This window comes from Mus caroli, unplaced genomic scaffold (assembly GCF_978045245.1).
Source record: "Mus caroli unplaced genomic scaffold, Mus_caroli_1 scaffold_12, whole genome shotgun sequence".
Taxonomy (NCBI): Eukaryota; Metazoa; Chordata; class Mammalia; order Rodentia; family Muridae; genus Mus; species Mus caroli.
In genome coordinates, this window is record NW_028227267.1 from 61,918,157 (window position 1) to 61,937,394 (window position 19,238).

The 19,238-nt window shown below is 45.4% G+C and overlaps 1 protein-coding gene across 2 annotated transcripts in view; it reads left to right on the forward strand.

Annotated features, from left to right (window-relative positions):
* The window catches only part of Scara5 (scavenger receptor class A member 5), a 98,109-nt gene that overhangs the window by 12,344 nt on the left and 66,527 nt on the right, over positions 1–19,238 (forward strand). For both annotated transcript variants that reach the window (XM_021182565.2, XM_029469345.1), the window contains exon 3: positions 10,907–11,035. In XM_021182565.2, coding sequence (XP_021038224.1) covers positions 10,907–11,035 — 129 coding nt within the window. The remainder of the gene's footprint in view (positions 1–10,906; positions 11,036–19,238) is intronic.

The window sequence follows — 19,238 nt, forward strand, 5'->3', positions numbered from 1 at the left end:
TTGGTTAGTTAGTTTGTTGTGGAGTGTGTATGTGTGTGTCTAAGTCGGGGGTCTGCCTTTAGTGTTATTTCTCATGTATCACACACCTTGTTTTTCTCTCTGACCTGAAGCTCACCGGTCCGGCTGGGATGGCTGAGCAGTCAGCCCTGGGGGCCTGCTTGATTCTGTCCTTGGTGCTGGGATCACAAGCATGCACTGCTGTGCCCAGCTTTCTTCGTGGCTTCTAGAGATGAACTCAGGCTCATCTAAGGATGAACCTAGTGTTTGCAAGGGGAACACTTCACTGACGGAGACATCTTTCCAGCCCAAGAACGGGATCTTTTGACCTGAATGTAGGCAGAATTGTAGGCTTGGTGCTCTTTGAAATCCTGGATGTTTAGGCCATCCGCGCCCCCCTCCCTGTATTTGTAGCATCCTTTTAAAGCAGGAGCACTGCCTTTCATTTATTTAAGTGAACATTTATTATTTTTTTTAGAATTTCATATGTGAGTGCTGTGTTGACATCATTTCCACCCTTCACCCCGTCTCCCACCCCAACTACTCCCGTTTGTTCAAGGCTGACCACTGAGTATTGGATAACCCAACAGGGGCTTGTTCTAGCAGAAGCAGATCTTTTTCTCTCCACAGCATTAATTGCCTGTAGTTCTTTATCCAGCAGTTGGGCATCCAAACCTTGGTCCACATTGATACATTTTATCAGTCTTGTTTAAGTGACCAAAATTTTGAGATTTCACAGGTATGGCTTCCCTGTTGTGACTCTTACAATCTTCCTGTCCCCTCTTCAGTGATGTTCTCTCAGCCATGGGTATGGGAGTTATATGGGAGATGTATCTGTTGGGCTTGGGCACTCCACAGTCAACCGTTCTCTTCATTTTGAGTAGTCACGGCTTCATGTAATGGACTCTGTCTGCTGCAGAAAGATGCTTCTTTGAGGAGGGGCAAGAGCTACACTTACTGTGAGCAAAAGAAGAAGTATTTAGAGTGCAGTTAGGAATTACACTGGCTTAGTTAGGTAAGCGGCTGGAGCAGGTTTTCCTGTATGATCTGTGGCCTCCCAGCCACCGGTAGCTGGTAGTTGTCTATGTTTAATGTACCAGACATTAATTCTCTCTTGTTGAATTAGCCTTAAGTCCAATTTAGACAGCGGTTGGCTGCCTGCATGACATAGGTACTACGTCTTGTACTGTACCCTTGGGGATATCTTGCCTTGCTGGTCATTGGTGTGGTCTGTAGGCTTTACAGCTGGGTAAGACTATCGATTGCTTTTTCTCTCTTGGCAGCTTACAACGACTCTACAGATACTACCTGGATTGTGGTGGTACACACTTGGGAGGCAGAAGCAGACAGATCTCTGAGTTTGAGGTTAGCCTGGTCTACAGAACGAGTCCCAGGACAGTCAGAGCTACACAGAGAAACCCTGCCTAAAAAACCCCAACAATTTTCAGATACTCCTCAGGGAGAAGGTGGCTTCTCCAGGTCAGTTCCTCCGAATCATGTGTCCAAATACATGGTGACTTCAGCAATAGGGTCTCTGTCACCTTCAAGTTCTAAGAGGCAAGCAAAGGCCATGGTAAAAGGCCTTTGGGATTCTTTTTGACTCCTCTGACCGACAGCTCGAAGGGAGGTTTCTCATGCCTGGCACTGGGAATTTTGTTAGTCTATGGCTCTTGGTGAAAGCATTGTTACCTCAAGTGATATATATATATATATATATATATATATATATATATATACTTTTTTTTTTTTTTGGTTTTTCGAGACAGGGTTTCTCTGTGTAGCCCTGGCTGTCCTGGCACTCACTTTGTAGACCAGGCCGGCCTCGAACTCAGAAATCCGCCTGCCTCTGCCTCCCGAGTGCTGGGATTAAAGGCGTGCGCCACCACGCCCGGCACTATATACATATTTTTAAGGAAACCTGATATAATATGATTCCACTTGGGGCAAGAATAGTGGTAACTCCATGGCTCTTTCCATCCCACATAGTGACTAGCTGGCTCACCTTGCCTGCTTACCTCTGGACTCTTTTTGTATCTCTGTCTTAGCTCTAAAGGCACAGCAGGCTGTCCTTACATTGGTTTCCTGTGAAAGATAAGCACAAGCCATTGACTGTTTTCTAAGAATCTTTATTTGGAGGAACCAGGGGAACAGATGGGGTTTGGGTCACAGAAACAAAATGACAAGACAATCTGGAAGTGTTAGGAGGGGGCTCTCCTAGAGCCCCATGAAGTGGAATTAGCTCAGGCTGCCCTTTCTACCACCTTCTCTCCTTTTCTTAGAAATGGGTGTGAAAGGTTCAGACCCCTTTGACAATATGGGTGATCACTTCTTTCTGCTCTAGCCTGTCTTCCCCAGGACTAAGCAAGGCCTGAGGTGAAGCAGGATCACTGTTTGCTGCTCACTGTAACCCAGTTAGCTGTGCTGAGATAGGATACAGCCAAGCCAAGCGGTGCTGTTGGGTTTTCTTTTCCCCCTCCCTGTCAACAATCAACGCAGAATACTTTAGCTCAGCTCATCCAAGAGAGGGAGGGGCTTCTCCCCATCAACAGCCAGCTCCGTAGCACCTGGGCACCAGCTAGCTGTCTTCTTATTCACTTCAATTCTGACAGTATCTTCCTGCAAACAGCATCAGACCCCACAGACAGAGAGGTCTTAACACTGTCTCCATTAGAGAGCCCACTCATGCACCCCAGGTGTGGTATGCACTTCTCATCCTGCCTATAAATCAGTTCCCATGAGCCTCGTCCTCTGGTCTAATTGGTTTCAGTGGCTCAGGGCTCAGGAAAACACTATTTAACTGCATGTCCCCATTTATTACAATAGGTGTTACCAAGGACACTGCTTGACAACCACAGGGAAACTTTGTGTAGGATGAGGTAATGGGTTAGAAGCACAGAACCCCTATCACCTCCGGGGAGACACCGTTTCCAGCACCATCCACAAGTTCTCGAAGCCTCCAGAAACCAGTATTTTATCTTGGTTTGTTTTGTTTTATCTAATTATTATCTAGCATGATTAAGTAACTCACTAGTTATTACAATCAGCCTTTATCCCTTTCTGCTTCTTAGTGCTTGAGAGGAGGACTGCACTCCATCCCTCTCTGTGTACTTTGCTCTTTTTGGTAGCCACGCTGATTTTAAAGCTCCGTAGGTGGCCCCACCTATCTTACAGATGCTCAAAAGGCATTCTCTTTACTCTTGAGGTTTCAAGGGTTTGGAGAGATTTCTCCAGAATATACAAGGAAGACCGCGGCATGTATCACCATATCAAAGATGTTTAAGGTCCTAGTAAGACTTACTGCATGGCCCACTGTCCCTTCAGGCCAGAGGCTTCCATTCTGCATGGCCCCTGCTGCATGGGCGTCTTCCTCCCTTTTATGAGCAAAGCTAAATGGAGTCCCCATTAAAGGCACAGAGTTCCAGCAGCAGCCGAGACCGAGGTCATCTGGGGCTGCCTCACAACTGTGCCTATTGTACAATGAAAACAGCGTGAGGGATGAGTAACCAGTTTGAGAATGAAGCTGATCTTAATGAAGTCAGACTTGGGCAGGTTTAATGGAGATCCTTGGATGAGCTGAGCCCCGAGGTTCCTCCCAGTAATAAAATGCTAGCTAGCCCCACCTGCTGTTTATGGGCCTGGGACCAGTGAGAACCAAAGCAAAGGACTGTCCTGAGTGTAACAACTCAAGTTGTGGATTCCATATCACCCCATCCCCTGTTTGCTGTTGTTTCCACGTAGTTTCTTTAGAGATAAAGACCTGATTTACCAGGCCCAACTTGCAAGTACATTTGTATATGGGAAGAAAAACAAATTTAAGAAGATAACTCCCCAAAGACTCAAATTATAACTAAAAAACTCAAACATTATTTCTAGAGGAAGTGAGAGTTACGTTTTGAGGGGAAGAGTGTATTGATGAGGGACAGCGTGTGATGCTTTGACCTGGCCTCACAGCCCTTACATGACAGAGAGTCTTTAAATCTCCCTCCAGGGTCCCCACACCCATTCCTGCCCTCGTGACAGGGCTGGGCTGCTTGACACTCTTCTTTGGGCACACTCTTGCTCTCATTATTAAGAGTACTCCACACTTCTAACCTCTGGGAATAATAAAATACTTTAAGACATTCTCATTTTGGATATATCCTATCGAAAGAAATCAAATGTCCCCCCCCCCAATAGATATTTCGTTTTCTGTCCAAAAATGTGTCTTCACATTTTCTCTTGCTGTGACAAGTGACTTGTTCTAGAACCAAAGACTCCTATGCCCCAGATTTCATCACTGGATCAGAATGAGAATGTGCAGAGTGGAGCTTAGCCCAAAGAATGTCGAAGAAAGTTAACTCAGGTCCAGGGAATTGATTACACGGTTTACCTACGTGGGCACCCAGTGGTATTTGGAAGTCCTGGGTGTGTAGGGAGAGCCAAGCCGTCGCTTGTCTTTTCAGAACAAAGTTTTGCTCCAAGTTGCATTTTGTAGCCAAGTAGAAATTTGCCAATTATTTATTTGTATGAGACCAGTGTAAGAGATGACCTTTCCAGCAAAAATAAATGTGCTCACATTCCTGCAGAGAACCTTACCAAGCCTTGCTGCTCCCAGGAACAGGAAGGTGACTGCAGTATGTGGAGTCGACAGAAGCTCACGCCAACAGTTGCATGTAATGAGAGATGTGTGTGAGGTCCTGGCATAGTTCTCTTGATGATACTTAGTAATCCTCGGTGTACTGCCTTTATGTGTGTTGTGTATATGTGTGTGTGTGTATGTATGTGTGTGGATGTGTGTATATGTGTTTGTGTATATGTATATATATGTCTCTGTGTGTATTTGTGTGTGTGTGTATGTGTGTATGCATGTGTATGTATTTATGTATATGTATACGTGTGTATGTAAGTGTATACATGTGTATATGTATGTGTGTGTGTCTGTGTGTGCCTGTGTGTGTGTGGATATAAAAAGTAACCAGAGGACAATCATGCATGTTGGTCCTCAACTGATGTACACCTCTCTTTCTTTTCTTTTGAGACAGGGTCTCTCACTAGTTTAGAACTCACCAAGTGAGCTAGACTGTGAACCCCAGTCTCTACCTCCCTAGTTGTCGGATTACCATTATGGCTGTGTGTGTGTGTGTGTGTGTGTGTGTGTGTGTGTGTGTTCTGGGACTCAAACTCAAGTCCTCATGCTTGAAAGGCAAGCCCTTTACCAACAGCCATTCTCCCTAATCCCTTCCTGAACATTCTTAATCTTTATCTACCTACTATGAGGATGTTAATGCACGTGTCATGATGTTACAGTTTTTCCCTAAATAAAATTAACTTCAAAAGAGAGATGATGTCAAGAATGTAAGTGCCTGGGAAACCTGGCCATGGTTTAAAAAAAAAAAAAAAAGTATAGACAGCATGCAAGCACAGATATTTAAAGATGGAGAGGCACCAGCAGTTAGTAGCAGCCACCTGCTCCTTACCTAGATCACTGTCTCTTATACTGGCACACTGAGCCTAGACCACCATCTTCTATGCTGGCACACTGAGCCTAGATCACCATCTCCTATGCTGGCACACTGAGCCTAGACCACCATCTCCTATACTGGAACTCTGAGCTCTTTCTTTAGATCACTTTATGTGGATTTAGTTTTCAACTTGCTCAGAGCTGTTAGCCTCAACCTCTACTGACCTCTTGGGCCCTGTCCATCACTTCCTGGTCACTGGCTGTTTCTTTCAGAGGCCGTAGCCTGAGGGAATTCCTTTCCCATGATCCTCTTAGAGCTAGGATTCCTCAACCTTCCTAACCTAAACTTTGCTGTCACCCTTTAATACAGTTGCTCATGCTGTGGCAATTCCCCAACCATAAAATTACTTTTGTTGATATTTCATACCTATAACCTTTCTACTGTTATGAATCATAATGTAGATATATATGTTTTGTGATGGTCTTAGGTGTCTGACCTCTGTGACAGGGTCATTTGACACCCTCCCCACACCAGGGGTCAAGACCCACAGGTTGAGAGCCACTGGCTTGGAAGGTTTTTGTTGTCGTTCACCATTTTCTCTCCATCAATCTGGTCACCATGTCCCTTCAGCTGCAAACAACAACAAAACCTAATGGCTAGCAGCTTTGCCAGGACTCTCTCTTCAGAACTGTTCTCGCATTGGGAAGAACATTTTCTTCTCGGAGTCTCAGCTTTGGAATCTACAACAGCTGCTCACTGAACCATGAGGCTGGAGAAACAGGGGGACATCAGCCTCTCAGTCAAGCCCGTCCTTCAGGCTCACCAGTGTGGGATCTCTCTATGGAGACTCCCCCCTCAGATAGACTCACTGCCTCTACCAGAGCACTTTCTGGACCATGTCACTCTATTCACATGCCTCCTTGCTGTCCTCTGGGATTACTGGAGGGAGGTGGTTATACTTGTTGATTGACATGTGCCAAGCCCCTGTCTAGGAACCAGGATGGAGGCAGGGTATGCCTCTCCCTCATATATACCTTTATAGGTCTGTGGCTGCTTATAAATCTACTGGTTAGTCAATACTGTATGACAGTTTACTCTACACACACATTTTCTGAGAAAGCCAGGGGTGTGCAAGGAAAGTCCCAAATTTGCCATCTTTTAAAGATAAAGATGTTGCTCAAAAATATGCTTCTACACTTGATCTTAGCCAAAAAGACCAAGCAACAAGAAATCCTCTGCGGTCTGGGGAGATGGCTCAGTCAGTAGAGCGTTCGCTGCACAAGCTTGGGGACCTGACTTTGATCCCCTTTAGTCCACGTGAGAAACCAGACTTGACGGTGAATGCACACCTGCCGTTCCAGCACAGACAGGGAGACGCCTCCAGCTCTCTGGCCCGGCTATCTAGTCAAATGGGCAAGTTTTAGATTCAGTGAGAGATGTCACACACACACACACACACACACACACACACACACACACACACACACAGAGAGAGAGAGAGGAAAAAGGACAGCGACAACAAAAGCTCCTTAGTCTTCATCTTAATCTCTTCCCTTCCCTTGGTGTTATATCCTCTAAGCATCTTGCTATGGTATTTTTGTTCTGCTTATCCAAAGATTTGTGGAAATCTATGTCTGAAGCCCTTAGCCTGCTGTATTTGGAACTGCTTTCTTTAGTATTAGGGAGGGATTAAAGCTTCCTAAAAAAAAAAAAAAAAACATGCCATTTCAAAGGAAGGTCTATCTCCTTGTGTTTTTTTGACAAAGGGATCCATCACAGGTGGGTGTTCAAATAAAAGATAAAAGGAAGAGGGCTTCTCTTTTTTTTTTTCATAAAAAAAAAATATTGTGCTACTGTGCAATGTATAACTCAACACTCTTCCTGTGGCAAGCTAGTGACATGCATACAAATGGAAAAGGTTGGATTTGACTAAGGAATGTACATAGCAGTCAGTTTCCTCCTCCTATGTGTTCTGAGACTCAGGGAAGGGAGACCCAGAGTAAGACAGATGGGACTCCCATTGTGATAATGTGCATTACACAATGCTGTGCCTACCGTCCTAGCTCTTTCAGGAGGCAGGCTTTTCTCTGTAAAGGGTCAGTAAGCTAGCTCTCACCAGAAGTAGAAGTGTTCCCAGAGCCTACCTGTGCAGGAGTAAAACCAGCTGCATTCTAGTATAGAAAGAGATAGAGAATTCTAGAAAGATAATTTCAGGTAAGTTAGAATGATTTTCTGTTCAAATGCTAGTGAAAATTTTGCCTCTCCAAATTTGCTAACAATTAAGGATTGAGGGAAATGATCATTGACTTTTATTTCTTTGGCAGTTAGCTTTGAGTTGTGCCTGATGTTTTGCGGCAAGATTGTTGAGACTGTCCCGCTTGGTGTTTTAAAGGCAGTGTTTACAATGAAGTGGAATATATGAATGGGAACATGTTCAAGTCAAACACTTCTGAGAATCCAGAACTGTTTGGATCCAAAGGCATCCAGTGCCACCCACTACTTCCCAGTAGTAACAAAACCTCCAGAGGCTAAGAATTAGTAAGGACTGTCAAGAGGAAACATGGTCTTTGCTGATCCTCAAAGCCAATGAAATGTACCGAGAAATTGCAAGTGCCCCACCATCTTTCAAAGGTTTTTCTTAAAACAAAACAAAACAAAACAAAACACCAAAGATTTCAGCATCTCTTGCCAACCCTTTTCTTCTCAGTACCTGCTCCAGTCAGGAGCAGTAAAGGACAGTCCCTCTGGAGGGGTCTATCATTTCCAGAGAGCCAGGCAGAGACATTGTTCTTTGAAAAGAATGTCACACGTTTGTTCTGATAAAATGTCTGGGGTGGGGTAGAGAAGTGCCCCTTACTTTCTTTCCTCTTTTAATTGACACAGTAGTGGTGGAAGTTTATAAGTTTCTTGGTCTCTGGGTGGAATTTAAGGACTGTCTTTGAAGGACAAATTGAGTTAACAGGTCACCTGAGTCCTAATGCAAGGTATGTCACTAACAGTAGCTGCTATTTGTGATACTAAGGACAGGGCCTAGGGCCCCGTGCCTACTTGGCAAGCACTCTACCACAGAACTACCAACTGCCCTATTATTTTTACTTGGAGTCAAGGGCTCAGTAAGTTACCCAGACTGACCCCAAACTCACCATGTAGCCCGGACAGTCTTAAGTTTGCCATCCTCCTGCTTCAGTCTCTCAAGTAACTGTGTTGACAGGTATAATGGTTACTCCTTCCTTCCTTCCTTCCTTCCTTCCTTCCTTCCTTCCTTCCTTCCTTCCTTTCTTTCTCTCTTTCTTTTTTTTTAGACAGGGTTTCTCTGTGTAGCCTTGGCTGTCCTGGAACTCACTCTGTAGACCAGGCTGGCCTCGAACTCAGAAATCCGCCTGCCTCTGCCTCCCAAGTGCTGGGATTAAAGGCATGCGCCACCATGCCCGGCATGGTTACTCTTGATTGCCAACTTCACTAGGTTTTAGAATCACCATAAAAACTTCCCTCAGTGTACCCGTGAGGGTCTTTCCAGAAAAGTTTAGCTGAAGATGGACAGCAGCATCCTATGGGCTAGAATTCCAGTACTGAATAAAAAGGAGAAAGTGGATGGAGGACTAGGGTTCATCTCTCTTTGCTTCCTGTCTGCGGATGCAGTGTGACATCACACTCCTGACACCCTGCAGTGCGGATGACACCAAAACCTTTTTTCCTTGATGCTTTTGTGGGGAATTTTATTACAACACCAAGAAAACCAACTAGTACATCAGGCATTCAGTTAGCTGACTTTGGATGTGAGCCCAAAGAAGCCAGACACGTGCTCCCTCCGTAAGGCCCATGACAACAATCGCTGTTATATTTTCGCCAGATGCTGGTGGTCTGACAGCACAGGATGGAGTTACTATGGTTTTTGGTAAATTTAAACACAAGTTTACAAGCTGGTGATCAGATTTTGATTCCAGATGCATTTTTATTTCCACCTTCCCCTTTGTTTAGTTTTTAATTAGTTGCTGACATTAAAGTTAAGGTAGCATGCAGAACTTCTAGCACAAAGATTCTCAAACCATGGGTCACGAACTCCACAGAGGTTGCATATCAGATATCCTGCATATCAGATATCCTGCATATCAGATATCCTGCATATCAAGATATTTATATTACAATTCATAAAAGTAGCAAAGTTACAGTTATGAAGTAGCAATGAGATAATTTTATGGTTGGGTGCCATCACCACACAAAGAACTGTATTAAAAGGTTGCAGCATCAGGAAGGCTGAGAACCACTGCTCTAGCATCTCAAAAATTCTAGGTATTATATAGCCCTCAAGTTCTTCCAGAACAGGTGCCCCTGTCTATGGTCTGGCAAGAGTCCTGTGCTTGATTCCCATTTGTTCCTAATCACTGCAGAAGGTGGGACTTGCAAGTCCCATTCTTTTAAATTCATTATTAGCATGTGTGTATGCATGTTTATGTGTGGGTACATGTGACAGTACCCTGTGGAGGCCAGAGGAAAACTCTGTGGTGTCAGTTCTCTCTGTCCACCTTTCTGTGGGCTGATGAGACCAAAGTCAGGTCCGCAGGTATGTGTGGCAAGCATCTTTACCCACTGAGCCACCTTGTAAGGCCAGCGATTATTATTATTATTATCATTATTATTATTATTATTATTATTGCAACTGGACTCCTCTGGGAGTGACTCTTATCATACACTCTCAGTGACAAAAGGACCTAGTGAATTTTGTTAGCTTCAGGGACTTCCTGAAGCTATTTTGAGTTTATTTCCTACTCATAAACATCTTAGGTTCCCTAGAAGATGCAAAGTTTTCATCGAGGAAGAAACTGCCCTACAAAAATCTGACATTTTGTGGCTGTTGGATTTTTTTAAAATTTATTTACATTTCAAGTGTTATCCCCTTACCCATTTTCCCAAACTCCCAGAAACCCTCATTCCCATTCCCCCTTCCCCTGCTTCTATGAGGGTATTCCTCTACCTACTCACCCACTCCTGCCTCCCCACCCTCAATTCCCCTACATTGGGGGATCTATTGAGCCTTCATAGGACCAAGGACCTCTCCTCCCATTGATGGCTGACAAGGCCATCCTCTGCTACATATGCAGCTGGAGCCATGTATACTCCTTGGTTGGTGAGGTCAGCAATTCTCATTTTAACTTTCCTTTCATATTCCCTGGATCTTGTGAGATATTGATGCTTGGTAAAGAATGGACCTTAAAGCCTACTTTAGTGTGTTTCTATTACTTGGAGAAGGGTTTATGGTGACCACACAAACCTGTTTGGGTTATTCCTAGATGGCAGATAGAGAGCAAAAAAATCTGAACAGCATGTGATGGCCCTAGAAAGTTCCTGATTGTGGTGGCTGTGTTGCAGATGTGCAGAAGGGGCATAAGCATCTGCATGCAAGATGGAGAGGTGAGACCTCACAGGAAAAATGAGGTTGTTTTCATTCCTGTTTCATTTCTCCTCTTCAGGTCCATGTCACAAACGGCGGGCAGGCGGCTGCTGTACACAGCTGGGCTCCCTCTCAGCGCTGAAGCATGCGGTCCTGGGGCTGTATCTTCTGGTCTTCCTGATTCTTGTGGGTATCTTCATCTTAGCAGGTAAGAGCAGTCTTTCTCTGTCCACGCCTTTGGGGATGAGAGAGGAAGACTCAGAGGCTCTGCTCCCACTCTCACTGTCATAAGCCCAAAAGCTGTCCTTGTTGCTATGGAAACCAAAGAGGAAGATGCTGGCTGTTCTTTCTGACTGGACATGGCTCTTCAGTAGCTTTGTCTTTCTATGTGAGATGGACTGGCAAGGGAAGCTATCTGAGAGGGTGGAACCTCTGAATCCAGTAGGAGAGATCTGGTTTCCTAGGGTGACTTCTTACTATCCCTGCATCTTCATGGGGTACATGCCTTATTCCAGGACTCCCCAACCTCTGGGGATGGGGTTTATCTTAGTTCTTTCCCTGGGGTGTCATCAAAATAGAGACATAGCACTTTGCTGCTGAGGTTAATCAGGGTTGGGGAAGCCTGCTTCCTTTGCAGCTACAAGGAGCTAGAATAGATTCTATCTCAACTAAACAGGTTCTTTCTCGATGTTTGTTTATGGGATTGGTCTTTGATGGGTGGGGTGTATGGAAGAGGAGCACTGCCCGTAGCCAGGGCAAGGCAGGCTGGAAGATTTAGAAGGGGACCTGAAGGTGGTGGTGTACATCTTTAATCCTAGCACTGTGGAGGCAGAGCCAGGTGGATCTGTGTGAGCTCAAAGCTAGCCTCTTATACATAGTGAGTTCCAGGAGAGCCAAGGTTATATAAAGAGATATTGTCTCAAAAGAAGAAAAAAAAATTTTTTTTTTTCGAGACAGGGTTTCTCTGTATAGCCCTGACTGTCCTGGAACTCACTTTGTAGACCAGGATGGCCTTGAACTCAGAAATCTGCCTGTCTCTGCCTCTGCCTCCTGAGTGCTGGGATTAAAGGCATACACCACCACTGCCCGGCCCAAAATAAACAAAGAAAGAGAAAAAGAAAGACAGAGACAAGAAAGGGATCCAACAGGAGTCTGTTGACCTTCTGCTCCCACTAGGCTGGCTCCCCACCTGCAGGTCATCCCACCATGGTAGAGAGTAAAACCAGACCCTGGTGGTCTCTTCCTGGATATCTCCAGAGGAAGGGCCACTCGTTTATCACTTTCTTAATGGAGATATGGCCAGTTTGACAATTGGCCAAAGGATCTCTCTCTCTCACGCGAGAACCTACTGTGCTAAGACTGGAACACAGCTAAATATGGGCCAGGGGATTTTCTCAAGGAGTTTCCACTCTAGAGGCTGATTCAGGGTCAGATGACTAAAGCCCAGTCAAGGCAAAAGGCAGTGAGTTCTGTGCTAGGGTGTAAGTGGTGCTGGGATGGTGCACTCTGGGAAATGGCTGTAGCATAAAAGAGGGTGGGGTTGTTTGGAGCAAGGCTGCTGACCAGGCAGAGCTGACTTGCTCAGGGTGGGGTCCATGAGTTAACTAGAGGGCAAGACTCACCCCTTACAGATGACCCTTTGCAGGAAACCTCCAAGAGAGCAATGCCCAGGACCTCCCTCATCCTGACTCACTCTTCATCAAGCGGGACAAGCCACTTGGGCATTGCAAGAAGATATTGTCGGTGTTGCCTGTGCCCTCATGTTCCCATAGTCAGGGTCTCAGGGGTGGTGCCTGTCTCACCAAGCACTGCACTGAGGGTGGCCAACAGCAACATGGAGAAAAACTCATGATTCATCCTGATGACCAAAGGACAGTGTCCAGCAAGGTCTACCATGGGCCAAGCCAGCCAGGAGATGATTTGATCATGTTCTTGGTCTGCTCGGTGAGAGCTTGGGATCCGGGTTTTGTGGTTTTGGCTGCCAAGACCATAACAAATTTCTGGAATGTTTGGAAAGTCTTTCAGCCCAGCATGAAAGCCATAGTGTTACAACTGCTCTGAACAAAAAATTTTAGGTGACCAAAGGGGGTTTCCAGGAGAGGAAGAGGGGAGGGAAGGGACCTAGGATAGGACTCCAAAGACCAAGGACAGGAATAGAAGGGTGCCATCTTATCTCAAGAGAAACATGGAGGAGAGGAAAGTCCTCTTCTGACATCTGAAGAGCTGCTGCCTGGGGAAGGATAGATATAGTCTCCTTGCCTTGAAGGTGGATCAACCAGCAAAGGGTGAATATGGTGACGTCCATTCAGAACAGAGACACACTCTCTGTGGGCCAAGGCTGTACAGCGTGACAAGGAGAGGCTCTTTTCTTGGCTCAGTGGTCCGAAACAATTTATGATGATATCCTGGAAGCTTCAGAAAAGAGGGCGGGGTGTGGTTTCCCAACCCCGTGAAACTGCTGCCAGGCTTCCTTGCCTATTCAAGATGTCCGTACTTGAGCAGGGTTTTTACATTATCATTGTCACCTTTGAACCTGTAGGTTTTGCCGTAATGTATTACTGCCTGTACTCGAGGAAAATTGAGAAGATTGAAATGGATCTCTCGGATCTGAGGGTGTGGCCACTGTCACTTTCCTAGGTTCTTTTCTGGATAATTATGTTAGCCTCTGGGGGATGTGTCATGAGAGAAGCCCACGGAAATACAGACAGCACAGTTTCTCCAGTTGAAGGAGAAGGAGGTACTGAGCACAAGTCCTTGAGGAGGCTCGTCCCTGTCTTTCGGAAGAAGGTTCTTTGATGGCCTAACTGAATACGTCTAAGACTTTCCTTCCTAGGAGATACCAAGATGGTGGGAAATGGAGGGGGTGGTTCAGGGTGACCCCAAACTTGAAAGGCTGGCTGCTTCTTAGGTCACTGTAGAAGCTTCATCTCCAGCCAGACTTTCCATCCACAGTCAACATGCTCTCCTGTATTGTAGCCCAGGCTGGACTGGACTTCACTATGTAGCCCAAGTTGGCTTCAAATTCTTGCCAAGTCTCTGTCTCAGACTCCGGAGTTATAAGCATTTACTATGACACCCAGCTTTAACTCTTTCTTATTGTCAACACTGGGCATTGCCATCATCATTTTCAGTCATGAGAATAAAAAGGTATGAGGTATGTATGCTGCTCAGCGTGAGTTTAAAGTTTCCCCCCAATAAAGACACACACACACACACACGGACACGGACACAGGGACACACACAGAGAGACACTCAGAGAGACATACACACAGAGACATACACACACACAGACATACACAGAGATACACACATGGTCACACACACACAGACACACATAGAGACATACACCCAGACTCCAGACACACACAGAGACATACACACACAGAGACATACACAGAGACACACACATGGTCACACACACAAACACACATAGCGACATACACCCAGATTCACAGACAGACACACACAGGGAAACAGATATACATAAAGACATACATAGAGACACACATACAGACATACATAGACACACAGACACACACATACATAGAGACACACATATAGACATACACAGACACACACAGACACACAGACACAGACACAGACACACACACACACACACACACACACACTGTAGCTTATGTTTCATAGCAAATTTATGCAAAAAGAATGTCCCGTTCCTGAAGCTGGAGTTTTGGCGTCCTCAGCCTAGGGGAGATCTGGCCAACTGAATTGAACCGAGGGCTTACTTTTCTATCACTTTGTTTCAAGCAAGTTGGTCCCTGAAACCTGCAGAGGAGGAAGTGCGATTAGAACACCCTGCATCTGTGCTGTGGATTCTGATCACATCAATCATCTTGGAGGTCAGAGTGTGATGCCATTGGCTTTGTTAAGACAATCCTGTGACATTCCACCCTGTTTGTGGCTGCTGTCAAGGGCATCGCCCATTATGTTACAGAATCCTGACTCTGAGGCCAGCAGAGTTTTCCTGCCTCGTTGCAGAAGGAAGTATACATTTGTGTGAAGAGTGAGCTTGCTTTCTCCCCAGGAGGCTGTGAATCTTAGGTCATTAAAATCACCTTTGGAGGAGGCAATTAATGTGGACAGAGACAGCTGTCACCTGTTGTACCTTGTAGGAATTTGGAAGTAATTAAAATGAGAACTGAGAGACAGATCCTCCATCCACCTTTAGAGTTCACAGGCCACAGGGAAAGGATTCCGGAGGCACCTCCCTTGTGCTCTACTCAGGGCCTCTGTGCTTGCCCTTCCTAAGCCTGCTCTCTTTGACTCCCATTACAGTGTGTGTAAGTCTCCTCATCAAAGTTCTCAGTCCCTTTTAGAACAGAGGAGGGTGTTGTAATTGGCTTTTCCTTACAGTTCTTCATCTGTTCTGTTTGGTTCTTCAGTGCCTATTTTCAAATGCATGAATGAATGGGTGAAGACAGCCTTGGGAAAATGCTCAATGATGGTTGATTTTACTTTAATCAAGTATCTACAAACTACGAATATTGAATTTCCCTTCAAGGACACTTGGCCGGAGAGTTAGAGTTCTGCAGTTAAGGATGTGAACACACATTCATCTTAGTACGTTCTGACCCTGTGGTCTTCAGAGAGAGTATTAAGACAGAAGGGGTTGTGAAGTAGTTCGCACCGGCGTGAGTCTGGATCTTGGAGCCAGCCCCTCTAGGCTTGAACTTTAGGTTCTCCACTGTCAAGTGATGCTGGCCACATCACCTGACCTTTTCTGCACCTCCCCTTTCAATATAAGGGTTCTTATATTGAAAGTAGGGGAAGCTGGCAGTCCTACTTGCCACACTGGGTTGCTGTGAGGGTTAAATGGGTCAGTATATCTAAAGCTGACACCCAGCCAACATAGAGAGGAGCTGGTCTAGTGCTACCATTGATACTGTCACTCTTTCTTTTCCTTGGTTTCCTTTCCAGTCAACTAAACTAAAAGGTAGTTTTGGCTCATCTCCTATCATCTCTCTGAGATGCTCTGAGGTATATGGATATTAGATTATTCACTTATACCATCAGCAGAGTGGACCTGACCAGGTGTCTTGTCTTCTCTTTTCTTTCTTTCCTTCCTTTCCTTTTTTTTTTTTCTTTTTTTTAATATTACCATGACCTTGGTGCACGTTCCATCACAGCCCACCCACACACAAACCTGACCGGACATGTTTGATCCCACTGATGGTTTTCTATCCTGGTTTCCTACCCTATTCTACTCCATTCTTTCTAGTTTTTAAAACAGTCCCAGTCCAGCCGTTCGTTTCATAATCTCTGAATGGAACACAGCCATAGGCTAAAAAATAATGGGTCAAATGACAGTTTTATTTTTTTCTCTGTGTCTTTCACATATTGTAACAAGAGCACTGTTCCCACTAGGCTCTGGGCTCAGAGGCCAAACTTGTGGTTTAACTCCAGGCTCCACCAGTGAACGACTGTGCCATCTTGGGGGGTAAACAGAGTAACCTTTTAAAATTTCTTATTTTCTCATTTATAAAATAGCACACACGCCCCTGTAGGATCGCTGTGAAGATTAAACAAATGAATACGTGAAAACTCTTAGTTCTTGGCACAGGAAAGGAACTCAATAACCATTAGATTATTATTATTATCATTATCACACTTGGAGGGATTTTGCTGTGAGAATAGCAAAAGATTAACGGACCCACTGGTTTAGCCTAAGCGCTCATAACTGTCTGTCTTGCTGTCCCTCATGCTGGTTGTAGTGTTGGTCAGTTAGAAACCCCTAGAGTGAGCAAGCCCATTCCCACCAACAGCAGGGGCTCAGCAGACCTGGTTTGGAGACCCCTGTGTATGGAAATCTCACTCCTTACATTTGCATATTGAAGTTATTGGTGTGGATCTCTGTTCTCTTCCACTGTAAGAAAACGCTTTCATGATAAGGCACTACCTCTTGTTGTTGTTGTTATTGTTGTTGTTTTGTTTTGTTTGTTCAAGACAGGATTTTTCTGTGTAGCGTTGGCAGTCCTGGAACTTCCGTTGTAGACCAGGGTGGCCTCGAACTCACAGAGATCTGCCCACATCTGTTTCCCCAGTGCTGGGATTAAAGGTGTGCACCGCCACTGCCCCATTACCTCTTGGATTATTAATTCCCTGTGTGTAGCCAATACTAAAGTAATAGAATAAGCACATGGCCATTCTCCATCAACACCCATCCTCCCAATAAGCTCCAGAGACATAAACATAAATAGACACTGCTTATGGTTGCTGTGACCAGGGCAGCCTATACAAGGCTCAGGCAAGTGTGTTGTGGCCCATAGAGTTCTAATTATGGAATAGTATGCAGCCCCCAACAATCATGGCCATTTCCTACCCCTCCCCTGGATCTCTTTCAAAAGACACACTTCCTGGTAGGAGCTCTCAATCCTATGCTAGGAAAACAAGCTTCGTTGGTTTTGTTGCTGTTTCAACTTAAATGCAGATGTTGTCAGGGATCCCAGTGAGATGTCATCATGTGGATTCTGCCAAACATTGCAGTCTGTTGCATCAACTTGATGAGGGCAGATATCTGTCATTCAGTGTTCTTGTGCCAGTGTCCCAATCCAATACCCACCCCATAGCCTGCTGCCACATGTACAGTCCCCTGGAGAATGTGACCAGGGACTTACCAGCTCACATTTTTACTTTCACCCTTGTGCCCTGAAAGAAGAGACAGGTCACCTCTAGGGTCCTGAGATCTGACCAACACTCACCTGAGAGACTACTGCTCCCCGAATCTCCCCTCACTCTGCTGGGTTCCCTACCTCGCAGAACATCTCCCATCATCTCTCAGGTCTAAAGTGGTAGGAAAAAAAAAGGACCAGAATAACTTTGAAACCCTGACACCCCCAACCCTAACTATATCATCCAGGATGCTGCCTCTGACTTCCCTTGAGGTGAGAAAGATAAGGGACAGAGGTAGACAACACAGTGATAACAAGGCTGCTAAGTTCTCTCTCTGGGTCACCAATAGAGTCCTGGATGCCCAACAGGGAAAGAAGAACAGAGAGGTTTCAGCTACATCTTTTTTTTTTTTAGGCAAAAGGCTACATCTGATCACCACCTATTTTTATTTTTTATTTTATTTTATTTTTTTTAGGTATTTATTTCATTTACATTTCCAATGCTATCCCAAAAGTCCCCCACAAGCTCCCCCACCCGCTCCCACTTCTTGGCCCTGGCGTTCCCCTGTACTGAGGCATATAAAGTTTGCATGACAAATGGGCCTCTCTTTCCACTGATGGCCGACTAGGCCATCTTCTGATACATATGCAGCTAGAGACAAGAGCTCCGGGGTACTGGTTAGTTCATATTGTTGTTCCACCTATAGGATTGCAGATCCCTTTAGCTCCTTGGGTACTTTCTCTAGCTCCTCCATTGGGGGCCCTGTGATCCATCCAATAGCTGACTGTGACCACCTGTTTTTATAAGTAAACAGGTGGTCATTTATTAGAACACCGCCACACTCGTTCATTCACATATAACCATGGCTGCTTTTACTCTATAACAGCCAAGTTATCAGTAGTAGCCATTAGGTGACCTACAGAGCCTAAGATGTAACAGCCTGACCCTTGAGAGAAAGGGTTTGGTCACTCTGCTTGCTGCCTGTGTGCTCTTCCACTGGCTCCCAGACCCTCTGTCTGTGTTACATTTTCATAGGGTTTCAGGTAGATTTTGTCATCCCTATAACACCAGAGGAATCTAGAAAACATTTTATTTTCAGAGTGAGTTGCATGTCTGAACCCACAGACCCACAGGATTTGAGCTCAGGCCGGAAATACAGAAGGATATTAGGAGACAGTAGTATTTCCATTACCTGAGGCTCCTTGTGTGAGGTAGAATGTACTGCCTGGTGGGGAAACTCAGGAATATTGGACATAGACTGCAGGGGAACAAATCTTGGCTTTGTGACCAACGGACAAGAGATTCCACAGGACTGATCCTTAGATCCTTAGTGCCTCCATCTACAAGGAGGAAAGGACCCCAACACACACACACACACACACACACACACACACACACACACCCTTCATTCCCCAATTCAGGAAGAGGTGGGAAGTCCTCTGTGCTCCTCCCCCCATACCTGTTCAGGGCTCAATCTACCTGTCTTTCTGCCTTCTGCTGGGGGAGCTCAGGGCTACTGAGGAGACTTTGCCACTAACTGGGAGCTGTGAGTTTGGACTGGGATTGAAGCCAGACAGCTGGCATACTTTTGTTTCCACACTATTGGTGAGAAGTCGTAAACGCATGGAATTTCCGTGCTAATCCTGTAGGCAACATGACTTGATGGGCACACCCAAGGACTCAGAGCCTGCCTTCATCAAAGCCAACTCATCACTTCCCAAGGGCCAGCCAAATGCCACACACTGTGGGAGACGGAGGAGGAGGAGTGGAGGAGGGAGAGG